This window comes from Lytechinus pictus, chromosome 18 (genome assembly GCF_037042905.1).
Source record: "Lytechinus pictus isolate F3 Inbred chromosome 18, Lp3.0, whole genome shotgun sequence".
NCBI classification, from domain to species: domain Eukaryota; kingdom Metazoa; phylum Echinodermata; class Echinoidea; order Temnopleuroida; family Toxopneustidae; genus Lytechinus; species Lytechinus pictus.
Genome location: NC_087262.1, coordinates 18,058,325 through 18,078,295, shown reverse-complemented (window position 1 = coordinate 18,078,295; position 19,971 = coordinate 18,058,325). Strand labels below are relative to the sequence as shown.

The 19,971-nt window shown below is 34.2% G+C and overlaps 1 protein-coding gene across 4 annotated transcripts; it reads left to right on the top strand.

Moving 5' to 3' along the window:
• Positions 1-2,993: 2,993 nt before the first annotated feature.
• LOC129281989 (caspase-6-like) lies at positions 2,994-18,540 on the top strand. 4 transcript variants are annotated; one of them, XM_064112886.1, is made up of 6 exons: positions 2,994-3,029; positions 10,485-10,770; positions 11,903-12,147; positions 13,234-13,409; positions 14,254-14,410; positions 15,079-18,423. In XM_064112886.1, exons 2-6 carry the CDS (start codon positions 10,604-10,606, stop codon positions 15,312-15,314), a joined length of 981 nt encoding a protein of 326 aa, XP_063968956.1. In that variant the 5' UTR covers positions 2,994-3,029; positions 10,485-10,603; the 3' UTR covers positions 15,315-18,423. The 4 variants fall into 4 exon arrangements, with proteins under 4 accessions (XP_063968956.1, XP_054773897.2, XP_063968955.1 ...); XM_054917922.2 differs by lacking the exon at positions 2,994-3,029 and adding an exon at positions 3,123-3,225 and having other exon boundaries at positions 10,420-10,770; positions 15,079-18,540; XM_064112885.1 differs by lacking the exon at positions 2,994-3,029 and adding an exon at positions 3,125-3,225 and having other exon boundaries at positions 15,079-18,540.
• The last annotated feature ends 1,431 nt before the right edge of the window (positions 18,541-19,971 follow it).

The following is a 19,971-nucleotide window of genomic DNA, read 5'->3' as shown; positions in this document are numbered from 1 at the left end:
TGAATATTCTATCATATTAGGTAAGAAAAAAATTGTCAACCTAAGCAAGGAGATATCCATTATTAATGGAAGAGCTTGTAATTTATTCATATCATTTTATTGTGTGCAACAAAGTTTAGGGTACATTTGAAAGACATTAATCCTATTGTCAAGGGGACATTGATTCGTTGAACAAGTCAAATTGTGTGCTTGACAGGACAATATTAATTCTAAAAGAAGGATTCATGTCTTTCAAAGGCACCAAAACCTTTGCAGCCCACAATAAAAGGGTTTGATAAATTTACAAGCTATCCCATTAATAATACGAATCCCCTTACTTTGGTTGACAAGTTTTTGCTTTTACTCATTAAACATTCAATGCTAAACGATACAATATTTTAAAAACACCAACAAAACAATTTAAGTAAATGAATAGATTTGTAAATAGATTATTACATCATAATTCGAAAATTATGGCAGAGATAATGAAAAGATTAAAAGGAAGTTTGCTAATTAGCAAGAAGTCTGATGATCAGTATTTTCTCATTTTCTATTGTTTGGCGCAGGCCTTTTTTGAACCCCTCACAAAAGGGCTCCGTGTTCGCTCAAGCATGAACGAAACTGATATTTTTCAGTGGCATTTGAAAGATAAGACTTCAGATCATCTATAAACAACAAAATGTAGACATCATAATTTGAAACAAAATTTTGATAGACTTTTCAAAACTGTCCCTTTTTTTTATACGCACTGTAGATAATTACGGTTAATTGAGTAATCATGGAATTTGTAGTAAATTGGCAAATATATGACAGTTAAAATCAGGTGTTTCATATTAAGATAAAGCAAGGAGAAAACATTTCTCCATTCTTATTCGCATTGGTTCTTTTTGCTTTCTCTTATGGTGATACAAACTCTTTATCCATAATGTATTCTTTAAAAATGTGTATTATACATGCCCTCCTATAGAAAGACTACAAGATGTGATAAAAGAGGCAGTTTAAGTGGATTATATACTAATTTATTGGGGAGAGTTGTTCACAAGTGACATCACACATCTTTGTCGCATTGCCAATATGAGGATCTCCGTAGTGATCGCAATAATTCAAATGCTCATAACTTTTTCATTATTTGTCCTTTAAGTTATTTTTTAAAATAATGTTTCACAGGCGGTGGAAGCGGGGGGGGGGGCACGTACGCCCCCCTAAATTTCAGTTGGAGGGAACAGTCCCCCATAAAAAACGAAACACATCTAGGTCAGAATATCAAATTTAACAAGCCAAAAAAGGCTCCTCACTTTCAAAAGGGGGGAAACAGTTGTGTTTTTTTACATTACAAATTTAATTCTGACTTTCGAGGAGGGGGGGGGGGGGCACGAGCCGGCTGACAAAAAGTCTTCTTTTCTTACTTATGAAGGAAAATTCAAAGGTAAAAGAAGTTTAAATGAAAAACAAAATAATTAAGGTAAATAAATAGATTTGTAAACGAAATTTGACAGCATAATTAGGAAATTATGGCAAAGACAATGAAAATATTAAGAGGAAGTCTGCTGATTAACCAAAAGTCTAATCATCAAATGTCTCATTTCTGCCATTTTGGCGCAAGCCTCTTTTTGAACCCCCGACAAAAACGTCCCATGTTCGCTCAAGCATGAACAAATTTTTTTTTTTAATTGCATTTCAAATATAACACCTCAGAGCATCTATTAACATCAAAATATAGATATAATAATTTGAAGAAAAAATATTACAGACTTTTCAAAACTGTCCCGTTATTTTTTATACGCAGTGTATAGTCTATTTCATTTTTTTTCATTGTACTCTGCAAAACCTGAGAGCGATCTTGAGTTTCAATAACTTCTATTAGTATTCAACTTTCTAGGCTACTTCAAGACAGCAACATTCATGTCAGTACATGGAGAAGCAGAAAAACAGGGATGGGGTAGGAAGGGTGCACGGTAAACCCTATATCCAAACAGGAAAAAAAATACTTCTAATGCTATTCTTGCAAATGAGATGATCAGTCATTATGAAACAATACACAAAGGAAGTTACGCCCCCCCCCCCCGACCCTCTTCTGTGTTTGTGCCATAATAATTTGAATAACTTCTCTTGTGGCAATCAGGAAGGTACAGGGGCGGCGATCCTGGGGGCCGGGAGGTAGAGTGCCCCCCCCATTTTGAAGCACTGAAAAAGTGCCCTTTTTTACGCAAGAAAAATGCCCCTCACGAAAGTGTTCTCTGCCCCTTTAATATACCTGAGAATGATCCGTTTTATGCCTTTTAATAGGCGCCCTTTCTCGTATCAGTGCCCCGTCACGAACGTGTTCTAGAAGTCCCCCTTTCAACTGAGAAGGGCCCGTTCTATGTGTGAGCAAGTGCGCCCTTGCCTTCTTGTAAGTTCTTTTCTCGAATCGGTGCCCTTTTTACCCAAGAAAAGTACCCCTCACAAACGTGTTCTGTACCCCTTTCACCTGAAAAGGACCCGTTTTATGTGTTAACAAGTTTCCCTTTCGAACAAGAAAAACAATATTCTAAATTTTAAAAGTTACTACTTATGAAGGAAAAACTTGTAATAATCATACGTGCCTTAAGTTTCATGAGTCATGTGAGTGGGGTAGATAAGCAGTGTGTACAGATGGAGGGGGGCTTGGGGGATCTTGCCCCCCCCCCCTAATTTTTCACGACCAAGAAAAAAAAGAGAAAGGAAAGATAAAGAAAGAGAGATGGGTGAAATATGATATTATTTTTTTTATGATGTCAAAATTAATCTATCACAAAATTGGATTTTCGTTTTAAAAAATGTCAAAATTTTCAAAATCTTATAAATTTAACGTAAGACAAATTTAACCTAAGACTACATATCTAGCCGCCTCAAAATATTTGGCTACATGCCACTGTAAATAAATCATTTGTTTTCTTTGTTTTAAGATAGTGCCTCTTCGAAAAAAAAAAAATGCACTTTTTCCCTGTACCCCCCCCCCCCCCTTTACACTTTCAAATTCGCTCCGCCGCCCCTGGGAAGGTGTAGCTCGGTGGACCTTCGCCGGAAAAGTATTACATACTTAAATTTAAAAAAAAAGTATAATAAAACTGTATGTATTTTTTTTTCAATTTCATTTTAAACTTCAGAAGTACCATCAATACCTAGAAATTTAGATAAACTCATCTTCTTCCTTCAACTTTCAGTTTGCGATGACAAATTTCGGAAAAATGTGACTAATCACTGCGGGGTATTGCGAGAATTTAGGTAATTAATTATTATCAGTTGATGATTTATAAAGTCACAATAATAACTCCCAAATTTATCAATGGAATGATTAAATATTGAATTCAATTTCGGTCTTCACGGACAGACAGTTTACAGTTGGAGAATAGCTAGATATAGTACCGGTACTTAGAATTTCTTGATCAGTCCCACTCATTGATCTCTGTGTTTGCATCTAGCTTAATTGAGTGACTTTATCTGAGAGTGAGACAAGTAAGTCTTGAGACGAGTGACTGACGGCCTCACTCACTGAGCAATAATTCAATGAACAAGGTTTTGATATAACCTTGTTCTCTGTTTCTATTCCCTGTGTGGTGAACTAAGGATGGCAATGTTTGGCTTATTTTCTCTTGTTCTAATCTAGTTTGTATAGTCACGTATTGTATTACCGGACACTATTATGATTCCGGACGCGCATATTACTGCGTTCGAAAACAATTTCGTACCGTAAGACTTCGCAATTCAATTTCACAGAGCAATACACAGAACAGGATTGCAAAAACAAGGCGAAAAAAATCAAATTTTTACCTTATTTATCTCTAAAATGACAGAAATGCTTAAAATATCAAATAACATAGTTTTGCATTAACAATTGATATATTTTCTAACGGAAATACGGGTCTGATCTGCCGAATTTCAATCTCGTCCGCTCCTTCGATCGAATGATGAGGTGTGGTGTATTGTGGGTGATCGTCGACGGCTAGTTCTCAAGGTACCCGTGCGCGAGGTTTACCGTGAGTATAGAGCCGTCGACGATCGGCAGCGCATCGATAGAACTTGATGAGCGTCACGATACGAACGAGCATAATATTGGAAAGTTCCATGAAACATGCAGCTAACAAGAAAAAATAAATAAGTTATCAAACACGAATTTATTACCAATATCTGCTCAGAATCGATATAAAAACAGGAAACAAAAACTTAGAATTTACTCTTGATATGAATGATATAAGAAGAAAAAATCACACAAATTTGTTCTTACATCATTATAATCAAGAATATCTTTACCCGTCCGGCGCGCGTCCGGAATCATGATGTAATTTGTCACGCACGAAAATAACTGTTTTTCGTGGAGGGGTATGCGGCAAGTGCGATGCAAAGAAAATGGTTGGTAAATATAAAATAATTTTACCATATTCATAATTTTCATAATATTTAGAATAGCAAGTGCGAATTTTTCTTGATTGTATTTCCTCTAGTTGTCATTTTTAAAGCACTGAAATAAAGGTGTCCGGCAATAGGATACACTGCCATACTTGTAATTGTACTTTGTAGGCACTTCACTCGCGCGAGCGATCGTGCGGACAGAGCGCAGGACGTAGATTTTTGCTTTGCAGTGAATGGCGAGCGCATTTCTAACACACACAGTTCGCTCCACTCGGCACTTTGGCCGAGTGCTGGAGTTGCATTCGGAATTGCTTGATAAAACAGAGTCAGTTTCTTTATTCCGCTGATTTTGATTGGTCAAAAATTCCTGTGGTTGCTTCGTACACCTTCGGCAAATATCGGAAATAAACAACACGGAGTTTCACTTACCATAGTGGGATGGAAGGACCTAATATTAATAGGCACTTCAGTCGGGCGGGCGATCGCGCGGACACAGCGCTAGACGTATATTTTTGCATTGCAGTGAATGGCGAGCGCCTATCTAACACACACATTTCGCTCCGCTCGGCACTTTGGCCGAGCGCTGGAGTTGCATTCGGCATTGCTCGAAAAGACAGAGTCAGTTTCTTCCTTTATTCCGCTGATTTTGATTGGTCAAAAATTCCCGCGGTTGCTTCGTACATCTTCGGTAAACATCGGAAATATACAAGACGGAGTCTTACTTACCTTCATGCGAGGGAAGGACCTAATATTCAGGTATTTATTTTTCTTTGCTTGAAATCACCTTCTTGTAATAAATCATCGGATCCCTTGTAAACTCGGTCAGTAATAAAATTGTATATTTGAGAACATTTTGTGAAATTCTAATCAAATTTGGTCCGTAGAGAGTTTGCGAATATGAGCTTCAGTTTTGAGTGTCATGAGGTGTTTGTGAATCTGACTCGGCCGATCGAGCAGGGTTGTTTTGAGCGTATACGAACAGCTGTGAGTGATGTCATCCCCACTGCGTTGGGCCTGAGATTAGTCTTGGTATTCAGACACAGTATGTTTCAGCCGTTGTATGTTTTTTTTAATTACGATTTGAGCTCTGTTAATTATGAAAATCAAATTGTTATTTTGAAAATAATTTTGTAGAATTCGTGTGAAATAAGTATTAAGAGCAAAACTGCAAGTAAACTTCAAGAATTTTGTTTGATATGTGATTTTTTGTTGGAATGCGTCTGAATGTCTAGAATATGGTATTCTTAATGAAAGTCGTATTTTTGAATGGCACAGAAAGCTCCTTGCATGAATTTAATTTAGAAATAGGTTTACATACATGAGATGTGTTTCATGAATTCGATATCTGATTTATGGACCTTTGTTCTGGTGTTAATTATTAATTTAAAGATATTATGAAAAAGTAAGAGAAGACAATAATGAGGCAATTAACAGTGATGATGAGACATTAATAATATGAGACAATAAACATTGAGACAATTATGATAATTATTATGATTATAATGATAACAATTATAATTATAATGATAATAATTATAATTGTAATAATTATTGAGACATCAATTCTAGTATTTATTGACAATAATAATTATTACAGTAATCATTATTATAATAAAATAATTGTAATGATAACAATTATAATGATGTACTTTTAATTGTAATAATTACTGAGACAATAATATTAATGAGATATCAATAATAATCATTATAATAATAATACTTATAATTAAAATAAATATAATTGTAGAAACAATTAAAATTATAGTAATTATAATTATAGGCCTTATAATTAATGAGACAATAATAACTATTATTACAATAATACTAATTATTATAAAATAATTATAATGATAACAATTATAATGAAAGTAATTATAATTGTAATAATTACTGAGACAGTAATATTGAAAGGTCAGCAATAATTATTATTATAAAAATTATTATGATTATAAAAATAATCATGATTATAATTAAAGGCCTTATAATTATTGAGACAATAACTATTATTACAATAATAATAATTATAAAATAATTATAATGATAACAATTGTAATGAAAGTAATTGTACTTGTAATAATTACTGAGACAGTAATATTGATAAGTCATCAATAATTATTATTATTATAAAAATTATTATAATTATAACTATAATCATAAAAATAATCATAATTATAATTATAGGCCTTATAATAATAATTATTATTTCAATAATAATTATTATTATGAAATAATTATAACAATAATTACTATGATAGTAATTATAATTGTAATAATTATTTAGAAAATAATATTAATGAAACAAAAATAATTATCATAATAATAATTATTATAATTATAATACTAATTGGGACAATAATGAAACGATGATGAGACAATAATAATATCAACAATTTTATTGAGACCATAATAACAAGACAATAATGAGATAATAGACAATTGAAATCAATCTGTTTTTATTTTTTTCTAGAAATCCTAAGATTATTATTTTAATTCTCTTTCTTTGATTACAAATTATATTCATTGAAAACTTAATTTCTAATGTTCAAGCAAAGAAAATCAATATCAAGTCATGTTTACCCTGTGCACAAACCTACCACAGGGCAATTACCCCCGAAATAGGGTTAGGTTAGGTGTAGATTTTTGGATAGGGGTACAGTGTAGTTGTCCGGGGGGGGGGGGGTAATTGTCCAGGGTGGGTGGGGGTGGGGGGAGGGGAATTGTCCGAGGGTGGGGGGTGGGGGGTTATCGTCCAGGGGTAGTTGCCCTTGAACCAAAGAAATCATATGCCAATATGTCAAATCAATCTGAGTACTTTAAGATTTAAATAAAAAGCTTGTACAATTCCCCATAAGCTATGTATTATAAATGTGCCATGCCCAAAACAAAGAGAATAATAAGATTTCGCAATCTTCTTTTGTCCACAAAAAGGCCTGTTTTTTCATCACAAAGATGACAATAACTCGACTTCTAGATATCGGAATTTGAAAATTCAAACAGTTTTGTGAATCGTAGATATTGAGCCTCATTGTGAGCCCATCAAATATGCTGGAACAGCCTTTCCTAATTTTCACCTGAAGTGCCTAATATTAAGGTATTAATTTTTCTTTGCTTGAAATCGCCTTCTCGTAATCTTCGGATCTTATCTAAAGACTAAACTCGGTAAGTAATAAAATTTTATTTGAGCATGTTGAGAACATTTTGTGCTAGTTGAATTGAATTTGGTTCGTAAAGAGCCAGCGGAAAGGAACTTCAATTTTGAGTGTTGTGAGGTGTTTGTGAATCTGACTCGGCCGATCGAGCAGGGTTGGTTTGAGCGTATACGAACAACTGTGAGTGACGTCATCCCCGCTGCAATGGGCTCGAGATTAGTCTCGGTATTCAGACACAGTATGTTTCTGCCGTTGTATATTTTTTTAAATTACGATTTGAGCTCTGTTACTTATGAAATTTGAATTGTTATTTTGAAAATAATTTTGTAGAATTCATGTGAAATAAGTGTTAAGAGCAAAACTGGCAGTAAACTTCAAGAATTTTGTTTGATTTGTGATTTTTTGTTAGAATGTGTCTGAATGTCTGGAATACGGTATTGTTAATGGAAGTCATATTTTTTAATGGCACCACTAGCGTACCTACGGGGGGGGGGGGGCAGAGGGGGCAGTCTGCCCCCCCTGACGAGCTTGAAAGACCTTTTTTGCCCCCCTGACGAGCTTGAAGACCTTTATTGCCCCCCCTGACGAGCTTGAAGCTCTTTTTTTATTTTTGCTTGTCAAATTTTTTTCTGGTACGAAATCCTTCATTTGTGATTGAAGACCTTTTTTTTTTTTTTTTTGCTTGTCAAATTTTTTGGCGGACGGTTTTGCCCCCCCTGTGAAAAATCCTAGGTACGCCACTGAATGGCACAAAGAGCTCCTTTCATGAATTTAATTTAGAAATAGGTTTACATGTATGAGATATGTTTCATGAATTTGATATCTGATTATGGACCTTTGTTATGGTGTTAATCATTATTTTGAAGATATTATGAAAAAATAAGATAAGACAATAATGAGGCAATAGTGATGATGAGACATTAGTAATAATGAGACAATAAATATTGAGACAATATTAAAAATAATTATTATTGCAATAATAATTATTATTACAAAGTAATTATAATGATAACAATTATAATTATAATGATATTAATTATAATTGTAATAATTATTGAGACAATAATGTTAAGAAATCAATAATTATTATGAAAATAATTATAATTATAAAAATAATTATAATTCTAGTAACTATAATTATAAACCTTATGATTATTGAGACAATAATGATTATTATTACATTAATAATTATTATTATAAAATAATTATAATGATAACAATTATAATTATAATGAGAGTAATTATAATTGTAATAATTACTGAGACAATAATATTAATGAGACATCAATAATAATTATTATTATAGAAATTCTTATAATTATAATTATAGAAATAATTATAATTATAGTAATTATAATTATAGGCCTTATAATTATTGAGACAATAATTATCATTACAATAATAATTATTATAAAATAATTATAATGAAAGTAATTATAATTGTAATAATTTCTGAGACAGTAATACTAATAAGACATAAATAATAATTATTATTACAAAAATTATTATAATTATAATTATAAAATTAATCACAATTATAGTTATTATAATTAAAGGCCTTATAATTATTGAGACAATAATAATTATTATTTCGATAATAATTATTATTATGAAATGATTATAATGATAGTAATTATAATTGTAATAATTATTTAGACAATAATATTAATGAAACAAAAATAATTATTGTTATGATAATAATAATAATTGGGACAACAATAATGAAACGGATGATGAGACAGTAATAATTTTAATAATATTATTGAGACCACAATAACAATAATGAGACGATAATGAGATAATAGACAATTGAAATCAATCTGTCTTTATTTTTTTTCTAAAAATCCTAAGATTATTATTTTAATTCTCTTTCTTTAATTTCAAATTATATTCATTGAAAATTAATTTCTAATATTCAAGCAACAAAAAATCCATATCAAGTCATGTTTACCCTGTGCACAGACCTACCACAGGACAATTACCCCCGAAATAGGGTTAGGCGTAGATTTTTGGATAGGGGTACAGTGTAGTTGTCCGGGGAGGGGGGGGGTAATTGTCCGGGAGGCAGGGGGGGTAATTGTCCAGGGGTAGTTGCCCTTGAACCAAAGAAATCATATGCCAAATCAATCTGAGTACTTTAAGATTTATATAAAAAGCTTGTACAATTCCCCATAAGCTATGTATTATAAGTGTGCCATTCCCAAAACAAAGAGAATAATAAGATTTTGCAATCGTCTTTTGTCCACAAAAAGCCCTGTTTTTGTATCACAAAGATGACAATAACTCGACTTCTAGATATCGGAATTTGAAAATTCAAACAGTTTTGTGAATCGTAGATATTGAGCCTCATTGTGGGCATATCAAACATGCTGGAAACAGCCTTTTCTAATTTTCACCTGAAGTGCCTATAGTTAGACTTGGGGACAAATGCGCCTTGTCCCTTGATTTGTTATTGTCAGTTTCCATTAACGTGAATAATCAGCATTACACACTACAGCTATTCATCATCTTGGCTCTGAAGTAAATTGAATTCTTTTAATTATTACTTATTTATGGATGCTTCTGAAGTCTGAATGTAGTCTAAGACTCTGTATTCAGCTCCAAATTCTGTCTCTTAGGCTTTAGCCTAGGTTAGCCGGATCATGTCCTGGTGCCGGGTAAGCGTCAAACTTGTACTTCACTGGTTCACATCTCCAATACTTATCCAGTCCATTCTCGAAGCTGTGGACACTGGGTGCATTTACTTAAATTCTACATTAAAAATAGAGATTGAAAAATTACAATTTTCTTTTGTTGTGACATTATGTAAATTCTACACCGTACAAAGTGAATGGAGTTGGAAAAAAATGGATGTAGCAAAATAAGCAAGCCATCATCCACTAGTTCTTCAATATTCAACAATATTCTTCTGTTTTCTCAGTCAATTTATTCATACAGGTATACTGAGAAACATAAAGGATTGGATAATACCCATTTCTGATATAGGTTCATTAGATTTCATCAGAATCGGAACTACTGTAGAACTCGGTCATTGAACTAGAACTCCTGAACAAGAAATCGTTCATTGAACTGAAGTACATTCATTGAGCTAGAACTCATCATCAATGGATAAACCAGAGGTCGATCAAGCCATTGCGTCACCTCCTGAGGAGACGGATGGTATAGAAGCGGATGCCAGAGGGTCACATAGATCACCCTTCGCGCTCCTCCATGACAACGCCAGCAGGACCAGAGAAAGATCTTCAAAGGAAGAAACCTTTAGATTCCCAGGGTATAGTTCAAGATCCTTTATTTATAGGGGCATTTTTTAATGATTCATGCTCTATCTTAAAAAACAATTTACAAAGGTATCTTAAAATATCTCCAGCAAAAAAAGTTTAATACACATATATTGTAGTGCTTAGAATTATTAAAAGATCCATCTTTAGCAGAGTGAAAAGAATATATGGGGGGTGGCAAGGGCGAAGGGCAATTCTCCCCCACATTGTTGAAAATAACAATTGGTTGGAGTCTCTGCCATGTTCCCTTATATATTTTTGGGGTTGATGATTTCAGCATACTCAGTTTTCTCACAGTTTTATTATTCCACAGCATTTGGTTATAATGTAACATAATTTAATGACATTATAGCAGTTCACTTTGATCTCAAAGAAATTCTTTCCAAATCATTGTTCAATGCATAAAATGCTAGGTTATGTCATAATTATGCCATCCGTGAAATTGAAAGCATAAAACGCATATGGCCCAATAATTTTACTTAGCCTGGAATCCAGCTTTATGTAAGTTACAACCTCTGGGTCTCCTCTTTTGGATAAAAATAAGTAAGCTTGATCCTTGGTCGTAAATAAATTTTAAAAATCAAATGTGACCTACCACCCCAAAACCACCAATAAGTCGCCAGGTAAGGTTCTCTGCAAAGAGCCAAAATAGTGATTTAGTCTAAAAAAAAAAAAAAAATTAAAAATAGCTTATCTGAAAAAGCAATTCTTCTTCTTCATACTGTGAAAATTTGAAGTGGTGGAGTTGAATACGAGAAAAGATACAAGAGTTTCTAGGACACTACTTGTTCGGAGTGCTTGGAAGTTTCACTCAGATTACATGTATGCACATCTCATGCTTGAGTGAACCCAAACTTCAAGCCTTGTTTTCTCCTTATTTTTTAAGCTCTTGCTGAATTTCCTCTGCATTCAATCAAGTACTTGTAATGGTTATTGTTGGTCAATTTTAACGTATTATATATCACTTTAAAGCTTAGGAAGTAAATTTCAAGCTCAATAAAAATCTCAATATTCATTTTGATTGACTTATTGTTGGTTTTGGGGTGGCAGGTCACAAATGTACACACACACATACCCAAGTGTCTATCGCTACATGTATTTGTATTTTTGTTTTTACATAAACAGTTTTCTGGACTCATTGACAAATGAAGACACTACCCGTCTACTCTACTACAATATGAACCACAAGAAACGTGGCATGGCCGTTATCTTTAATCATGAAAATTTTGACTGGCGTACTGGAATGAACCAGAGAGTAGGAACTAACCATGATGTTGACAATCTCAAGCTTCATCTAGGACGACTAGGATTTCAGGTCTTGGTCTTCCAAGATGCATCGGCTAAAGAGCTTCGAAGGAATCTTGAACTCGGTAAGATAATCTTCATTTTTTAAAGGAAATATAAGGGGTCAAAGATTTTTATTTGAAACTTTACTTCCTGTGAAACTTGTATCTATTATTGGTATAAGGAATCTGCCAAGACTGTTGACAATATGTTTTTACTCTTATCCACTATTTCAAAGCAATAAGAAATGATTAAATCCATTCTAGATCTTAACTCAGGGAAACTCTAAAAATTAACGGGTTTCCAGCAGAGTGTTTTGAAGACTCAAATCAATTACTCAACAGTAGTGGCATTAGTAGTAGTTGTTGGATGAACCACACTTTAATTGGTCTGTCAGAGCCGGGGGGGGGGGGGGGGGGTCACTCAAATTATTTTTTGATGGGGGTGTGCCTCACAAAACTCTGACATGGCGGAATAAGGAACTGACTAAAAGGGTAAAGTACGGGGTCTTGGGAACTAAATATATAACGCGCGGTGTGAAAAACAGGGTCTACGGACGAACGGGATCGTGGCACTGTATAGTGCTGTGCATGCGCTAGCCATGCATGGAGCGGCTACTAGTTATGTGTAGGGAGTTGCGAAGCGGCGCATGCATCCTCTCGCATACGGTGCTCGCGCTTGACAATTTTGGCAGGGCTGGGGAACTGGGATGTCTCGTAACGGGGGTCTTGCGAGCGGGGCTGTACCGCTTCTGAAGTCAACTTTTGTCATTCAGAGTATCTAGAGAACTGAAAATTGTGGTATTGATACAGTATTTTGCTCAGGCATTATTAAAGCATGTACATGTAAATGCTGTCGTTATAAATGAATATAGAGAGCTTGTACAGTATCAGATAAAAAATAAATAAATAAATAAGCAGAGAAGTTTTTTAATAAATAAAAGACGTAAGGGAGTGAATGTATTAAGTTTACATCATCAGCTTCCTCATATGTATACTGCTTGTAAATACTTGGTTTAACTTTCATAACCTCTGATATATTTTTGAGGAAGTTTTCAGCACACCATTATTTGATTTTAATGTATTCATGTAATGAATAAATATGAAAAGGTTATGAATACTCTAGTCACCAAGTTTGTTATAAACAGAATATTACTTTTCTGATTTCAACAGCCGCTAAAGAGGATCACACTGATTACGACTGTTTTATGTGCGTGTTCTTAACCCATGGAGATGACGGTATCATATACGCAAGGGACTCAACATTGGAATTACAAGAGCTCTTTGAGTTCTTCAGAGGGGAGAAATGCCCAACTCTTATAGGAAAGCCAAAGTTATTCTTAATACAGGTATGTTTATTTACAGCCCCTTTCACAATTGGTGGTGCGATTGTGGGCAAAAATTGTGATTGTGTGCAACATTGTGAAATCCCCTGAATGATTCATGGTTTAATCTAGTAAGTTGGCCATTGATTTTGAATGGATTGTTAGGTGAACAATCAAATATAATTATTGTGCTTGTGGAAAAGGCTACAAAGAAAATGGGTGAGGAAAAAAAGTAGATTGAAAAAGAAATAGTTTGTGTGAAAAGGGTTCAAGGTCTGGAAGTAGGGTGGAAGAGAAGATGGATCAGGCAGGAGCTTGTAAAGAATAAAGCGTGGTCACGACAGAAATAATGGAGAGATGGATGAACATCCCAGTGCAGAAAGCAGTGACTCGTTCTTGGTGACTTTAATATTTGATGATGTTAATTATGATGATGATGGTGGTGGTGATGATGATGATGATGGTGGTGGTGGTGGTGGTGGTGGTGATGATGATGATGATGATGATGATGATGATGATGGTGGTGGTGGTGGTGGTGGTGGTGGTGGTGGTGGTGGTGGTGGTGGTGGTGATGACAACGACGACGACGACGGTGGTGGTGGTGGTGGTGATAATATTGGAAGTGATATTGGTGATGATGATGTTGGTGGTAGTGGTGATGGTGTTGGTCAAGATGATGATGATTGGTCATGATATTGGTGATGATGATGGCTATGAAGGCGATGGTGATGGCGGTTTCAATGATGTAGAAGGTGATGATTTTTTTTATGTAGAATATACAACTTCTGGCTTTTTTATGTAGAATATTCACCTTCTTGCTCCATTGTTTTGATTGAAAAATACCATTAATATTCATTTTTTTCTGTAGGCATGTAGAGGAGAGAGACACGAGATTGGTGTAGAGCCCCCCGATGTTACAGATTCCGCTGCACCAGAGGAAGAATGGGTAACTGTAACGGATAGCGGCACCAGACCAACTATCCCCGCAGCAGCAGATATGCTCTTATCATACTCAGTCGTACAAGGTAATTAATTGATTTTAAGTTCCATAAAGAGCAACCTGATTTCCTATTGATTTGTATCATCAGGCATTTGAATAACTGTTCCCTATATCTCTTTCTCTCTCTCTCTCTCTCTCTCTTTCGCCTTTCCCTCTTAGATTTCTTAAAAGCACATTGAGAATTTTTTTCTGAAGTTGAAGCGGCACTATGAAACTATTGTTTGTTATTAATTATGTCTCCTTGCCAGTGGCCGCTAGGGATGATATTCTATTTCATGGATGGATTTAGTTGATTTCCTTCATGTCATATATCATAATTTAGATTAATAATTAGGATCTTTAGAGGTCAATATTAGCATTGTAGTAAACATAGTTTTAAAGATTCCTTCATGGGTAGATATTTTTGATATAAGGCAAGGTCTACTCATCATTTCAGCTTATACTGCAGCAAAAACCTTGTATCAAACAGTCTGTATTCTGAAATAAAATAATAATCTGCAAGGTCTAATCTTGTGTTTATTTGAGATTTCTAAAGGGGAAACTGGAGCCATTGAGGGGAAGATAAAGTTTGATAAAATGAGAGGATAGGGAGATGCCATCTTGAACAAGATAAAATAACAAGCAATTACAAAATTATTATCAAATTAAAGTTAAACCTTATAAATCATTTTACAATTTTTCATGATTCTTTAGGTTACTACTCGCATCGAGACACAGCGTACGGCTCGTGGTACATCCAAGCTCTCGCCAAGGTGCTGGCTCTTCACGGTACAACCATGGAATTCACCGAGATCCTCACTCTAGTCAATCAACTCATCTCGCAACGTGCCGTGGAACGCTGCTTAGACCAACGCATGATAGGCAAGAAACAGATGCCTTGTTACATGTCGATGCTGACAAGGAAGCTGATATTCCATCCCAAGAAATGATGTTTGCAATCCCTTATATGGTAGTGTAGCACCAGCGATATCCGCAAGCACTAGAAACTGTGCAATTCTTTTATAAACATGTTCCCCATATTGTCAAAGAATGGTTGTTGAGTTGTGACCGTTTTATTGTTTATTACAAAATTAGATTTCTAAGTTCTAGGAAGAAGCTAATGTTATTATCAACTTACTGTAGGCCCATATAAGACCCCTTACATGTATATTCTTAGTTATTACCTAAATGTGCACCATTGCCAATGAGATCACTTGATGACTATTATATTATTTATTTTTGTGGATATTCATCATTAGCATTTGTAGTCTGGTGGTTATGACTCATGCCTTTTAAAGAGAGGGTCATGGGTTCAAAACCTAGCCATAATGTCATTCAGAAGGAAATTTATTCACATTGTGCTGCACTCAACCCAGGTGAGGTAAAAGGGTAGCTGTTAGGAATATTCATTCCTGATATGTTTGTATCTGCGAAGGGTGTTGCAGTGGGGCTTCAGCCAGGCTAATGATGATGATGATAAATCATAATAGTAATGATAATTAATAGTAATAATAGAAATAATAATGATAATTAATAATAATGATAATAATATCAACGATAATTTGTGCTCTGCAGAGTGGCTACAAGGCAACTTTTTAAAGTTGCATTCATATCATTATTATGATTATCGTTATTATTACAAATTTATTACCACAATATTAAGAAAAACAAGGACATGTAGGTTACAGTACACCTTGGGGTTCTCTCTCAGGTGCATAAACATGATTAATACCCTGATCAAGCAAACACTCAAGCTGCTCTGACAGAGCTTGAAAAAACCCAAGCAAGTGCTTAAACGCACAAGCGAAATGCTCGCTTTATGCATACGCTTTTTATCAATAGCTTAACCGTCAAGGAAATGCTAGCAGTCTGTTAGCGATTGCTTGAACTTACTAGCAAAAGCATTTGCTTGCTCATTTTTATGCATACGGAATCAAGCAAAAGCCTAGCAAAAGCAATTGCTACTTTTTATGCAACTGACCCATTGTAGCCATGCTAAAGCCGGGATATCAGTATGCAGCGCTTAGAAACATTGTAGTAAGTGGTATATGTTGCATATTAATATTATTGTTGTTATTCAATATTGATTTTACATATGCTTTTCCCTTAATCGATTTTTTTTTTATTAAGTGAATTTGAATTCTAAAGACATCTACTGAATCTTAGAAATAGGCGATACAGCTTCAGGTAGAATTGGTTCAATAGACATGTAGCACTACACTGTTGCTGAAATCAGTAAAAAAAAAATATTTCAAAATGTTACTGCTTGTGAAAATTTTGAAATGCCTGTAGAGTTACTTCCATATATAGATTGTTGAAATGAAAAGCGATTACAAGTAAGGCATCAAATCTGTGCAATTTATATCTTTAAAAATGTAGTATCAAATCATTCATTCTTACCATTTCATTTTTTATGAATTTAATGAAATTCTATTCATTTCCTGCCTAATTTTTTTTTTGTTAAGGTATGTGAACATTTAGACAATTGTCAATACAATGAGTATTCACTCTCTTATGTTCTATATGTTTGTTTCATTATGAAGAGGTACATGTAATGTCAATGATTGCATTAAAATCACAAGTTTTTTGTCAAAAATAACTATTTAATCTCTTGCAAGAAAATGCTGTGAAACTCAAGTCTTGTTTGTGATGACTTCGCCAGCCAGGGTACGAGTATGAGTAGCCATTATCATTAGAAGTAATGAAGTATTAGTAGTATTTTGATTTGCAATACAAGCCACTGCCTTTTAGTTCTGTTATTTTCCTTAGTAATATAAAAGGAACGTTTATATAGAAGGGTAGAGACGTAATCGATTGTCCAACTAAGTAGCGTCCTGGATGATCGTGGTGTCTCAGCTGCAATTTGCGCTTATCAGTCCTTATCAATCACAGTTTGAATTTATTTTAATCTATTGCAGCTCTTTTTCAGACGGGTCTCGGAAGTTCTTCATCTTTTTCCTTAAAAAAAACATATTTTTAATAGCTTTCCCAAAGCTTTGAATTTGTAACCCAGTTTTCTCAAGCTCAGTTTAACTTTGATCATGGTCTCTCTCTGTGGTGAAATTATGGGAAACCAAAAAACGCACAAATGTCATCATTTTGTTTATTTACATTGTATGATCTCATGATTTCATCTTCGAGATAGGCTGTAGAGCCCTTTGAAGATTATAGCAGATGATGTTTACTGTGGTCTTTCCTCATTCTTTAATTATGGGAAGCAAAAAACATCATTCTCAGACAGTTAGGAATGATTTGGGTGTCAAGTGAGCTGATAAATTGAAACTCTGCTGTTAGAGGATTGTGTCAGAATTGGCTGTCCATAGTTAATCCACAACTTTAGACCAGAGTTTAAATTAAACCCGAGTTCTGAATACGGACCATCTTTTATCAGTACAATAGATAGTTATGGTTATAGGCTATGGCAAGCCACTCTGTCCAGTGCTGACAAAACCTGCAGAGAGCCTACAGTCCCATACACAACTGGACATGCAGGCGGGATCAAGAAATGTGTTTTGTGTTTGTGTTCCTAGATATCAGCACTTGCTAGCTTGAGAAACAAAACAAAAATGCTCCTGTGATTAATATGCATTTGGTTATAAATGTGTCCATAGAAAATAAAAAAATCAACATAATATACAGTTGTGCTCAAAAGTTTGTAAACCCCACCAGATGTACTCCTTCATGCCGAGTGTTGAATGTAAACAACAACACTACAGCGTTCGGCGGGCCCAGAGAGACAAACTTTAATTAATGTAATAGTTTATCACCTGACTTCACAATTAAATATCTAAAACATAGCAGAAGCTCGGAACACATTAAATATGTTCATTTTCTGGTGGGGTTCACGAATATTTGAGCAACACTACATCATGTACAGGTTTTTGTATTGATATAGTGCTATTTTTTTGCTGTTGCTTTCATTTTAATTCGAAATATAATTTCTTCATTGCCATGTCATCTTTTGCCTTCTCCATGTTGCGTTAAGAATGTGTGTTTGAGATTTATTTCTCTATTTAGCTTGCTCTTGTATTCAAAGTTAATATATTATTATTTCACTGTGCACGAGAATATTTTTTGCTTCCAGAAGTTTTCATAGCATCCAGTGCTTTGTATTGTAAAGGTTTCTTGTGTTTAATTCAATGAATTGTCAAAATTACATCAGTGGAAATTAATGATTTGTAATGAAAAAAATCATATTTATTTCTTTCAAGTGAAAGAATGTATGATATGAAACACAATTAATTTTTAAGTAATGTAAGATTGCCCTCTTCTTAAAGTTCTGTTTTTAAACCTTGATTTATTCCACCAAATGCAGTTAAAAACATATATTAATAGTCTTTCCTAAGTTAATAGGCACCAATGTCTATCTATTCAATGATCTTATTACTTTTGTAACATAGTGGTTTTTCAGATTCATACAATTAATTGCCAAAGGGAATGTACTCTGTAAATGCTATGATGTTTTATAAGAACAACACCGGTCAGTGTTCTAAGGGGACCACATTCTAAAAGACACCATGAACAAAACACCTAATAGTGTTAAAAGACAACAGATGGAATGTGCTATGATATACCAATGTGTGTATCTAACACCCATGAATTAACTATGGTGTGAAGTGATTGGTGTAGTTCTCTGTAGACACTGATGATGTAGATTTTAACACCACTGTTACATTACAGTGGGAGAACTTAAGGTGCTAACAAACCATCATGAAATATTGTCTTTAGATCTAATTGAGTTTACATATTACTTTTGTTTAATGTTCATCAAGGTGTAAGCTGCATCTTCCACTGTGACCAAGCCTGACTAAAGTTAAAATATGGCAAGCTGTTCCTGCCAAAATTTACTTTAAAGGGGAATCCAACCTTGGCCATAAAATGATGTGTTAGGATGGAGAAAAATAAATTAAACAGAATGGTGACAGTTTGTAAGAAATCGGACAAGCAATAAGAAAGTTATAGCTGCTTTAAAATTGAGATCACTAATACTATGTAGATTTCAAATTGGCAACTGGGTAAGTAAATTATGACAAGGGGCAAGGACAACTTTCCCATAGGCCATGTACATGTACTTTATTATCAGGGATTTGTGGTTTCTCTTAAGTACCCATTCCCCTGGGGCCGTAATCTAAATATAACCCAGGTAGTATATTGTTTTATGTCCTCATGGAAGAAAAATATAATTTGAAATAAAACTTTTGGGAAAAATGACATTTTAGCCATAATATGTATTGGAGTACATGGAAGAGTAGTCCTTGCCTTACATCACTATGACATCACATATGCGGCCAATTTGAAGTCTCCATGGGTATAGTGATTACCAATATTTACAACTTTTAAAAATTCATAACTTTCTTGTTGTTTGTCCAATATTGTTCAAACTTTCACCTATCAACTTGTCTGATTTTTCTTTTCCTTACAAAAACAAGTTTTTATTTGGGTTGGATTCCCCTTTAACACTGTTATCTAAGGTGTGTGCAAATATTCTAAAAATTACGGTTTTGAAATTTTTTATAGACAGTTGTTGGAATTTCTTATAACAGGTTTTTTTTCGGATGGTATAGAAAGCCTGGCATACTTAAGTTAATTTTTAATCACCCTTAACAG

Bases quoted from the DNA above. Each gene is read 5' to 3' on its own strand.
- LOC129281989 (XM_054917922.2), top strand. From the start codon at position 10,604: ATGGATAAACCAGAGGTCGATCAAGCCATTGCGTCACCTCCTGAGGAG. The intron at 10,771-11,902 runs GTATAGTTCAAG...TTACATAAACAG, and splicing joins GAAACCTTTAGATTCCCAGG to TTTTCTGGACTCATTGACAA. The intron at 13,410-14,253 runs GTATGTTTATTT...TTTTTTCTGTAG, and splicing joins CAAAGTTATTCTTAATACAG to GCATGTAGAGGAGAGAGACA.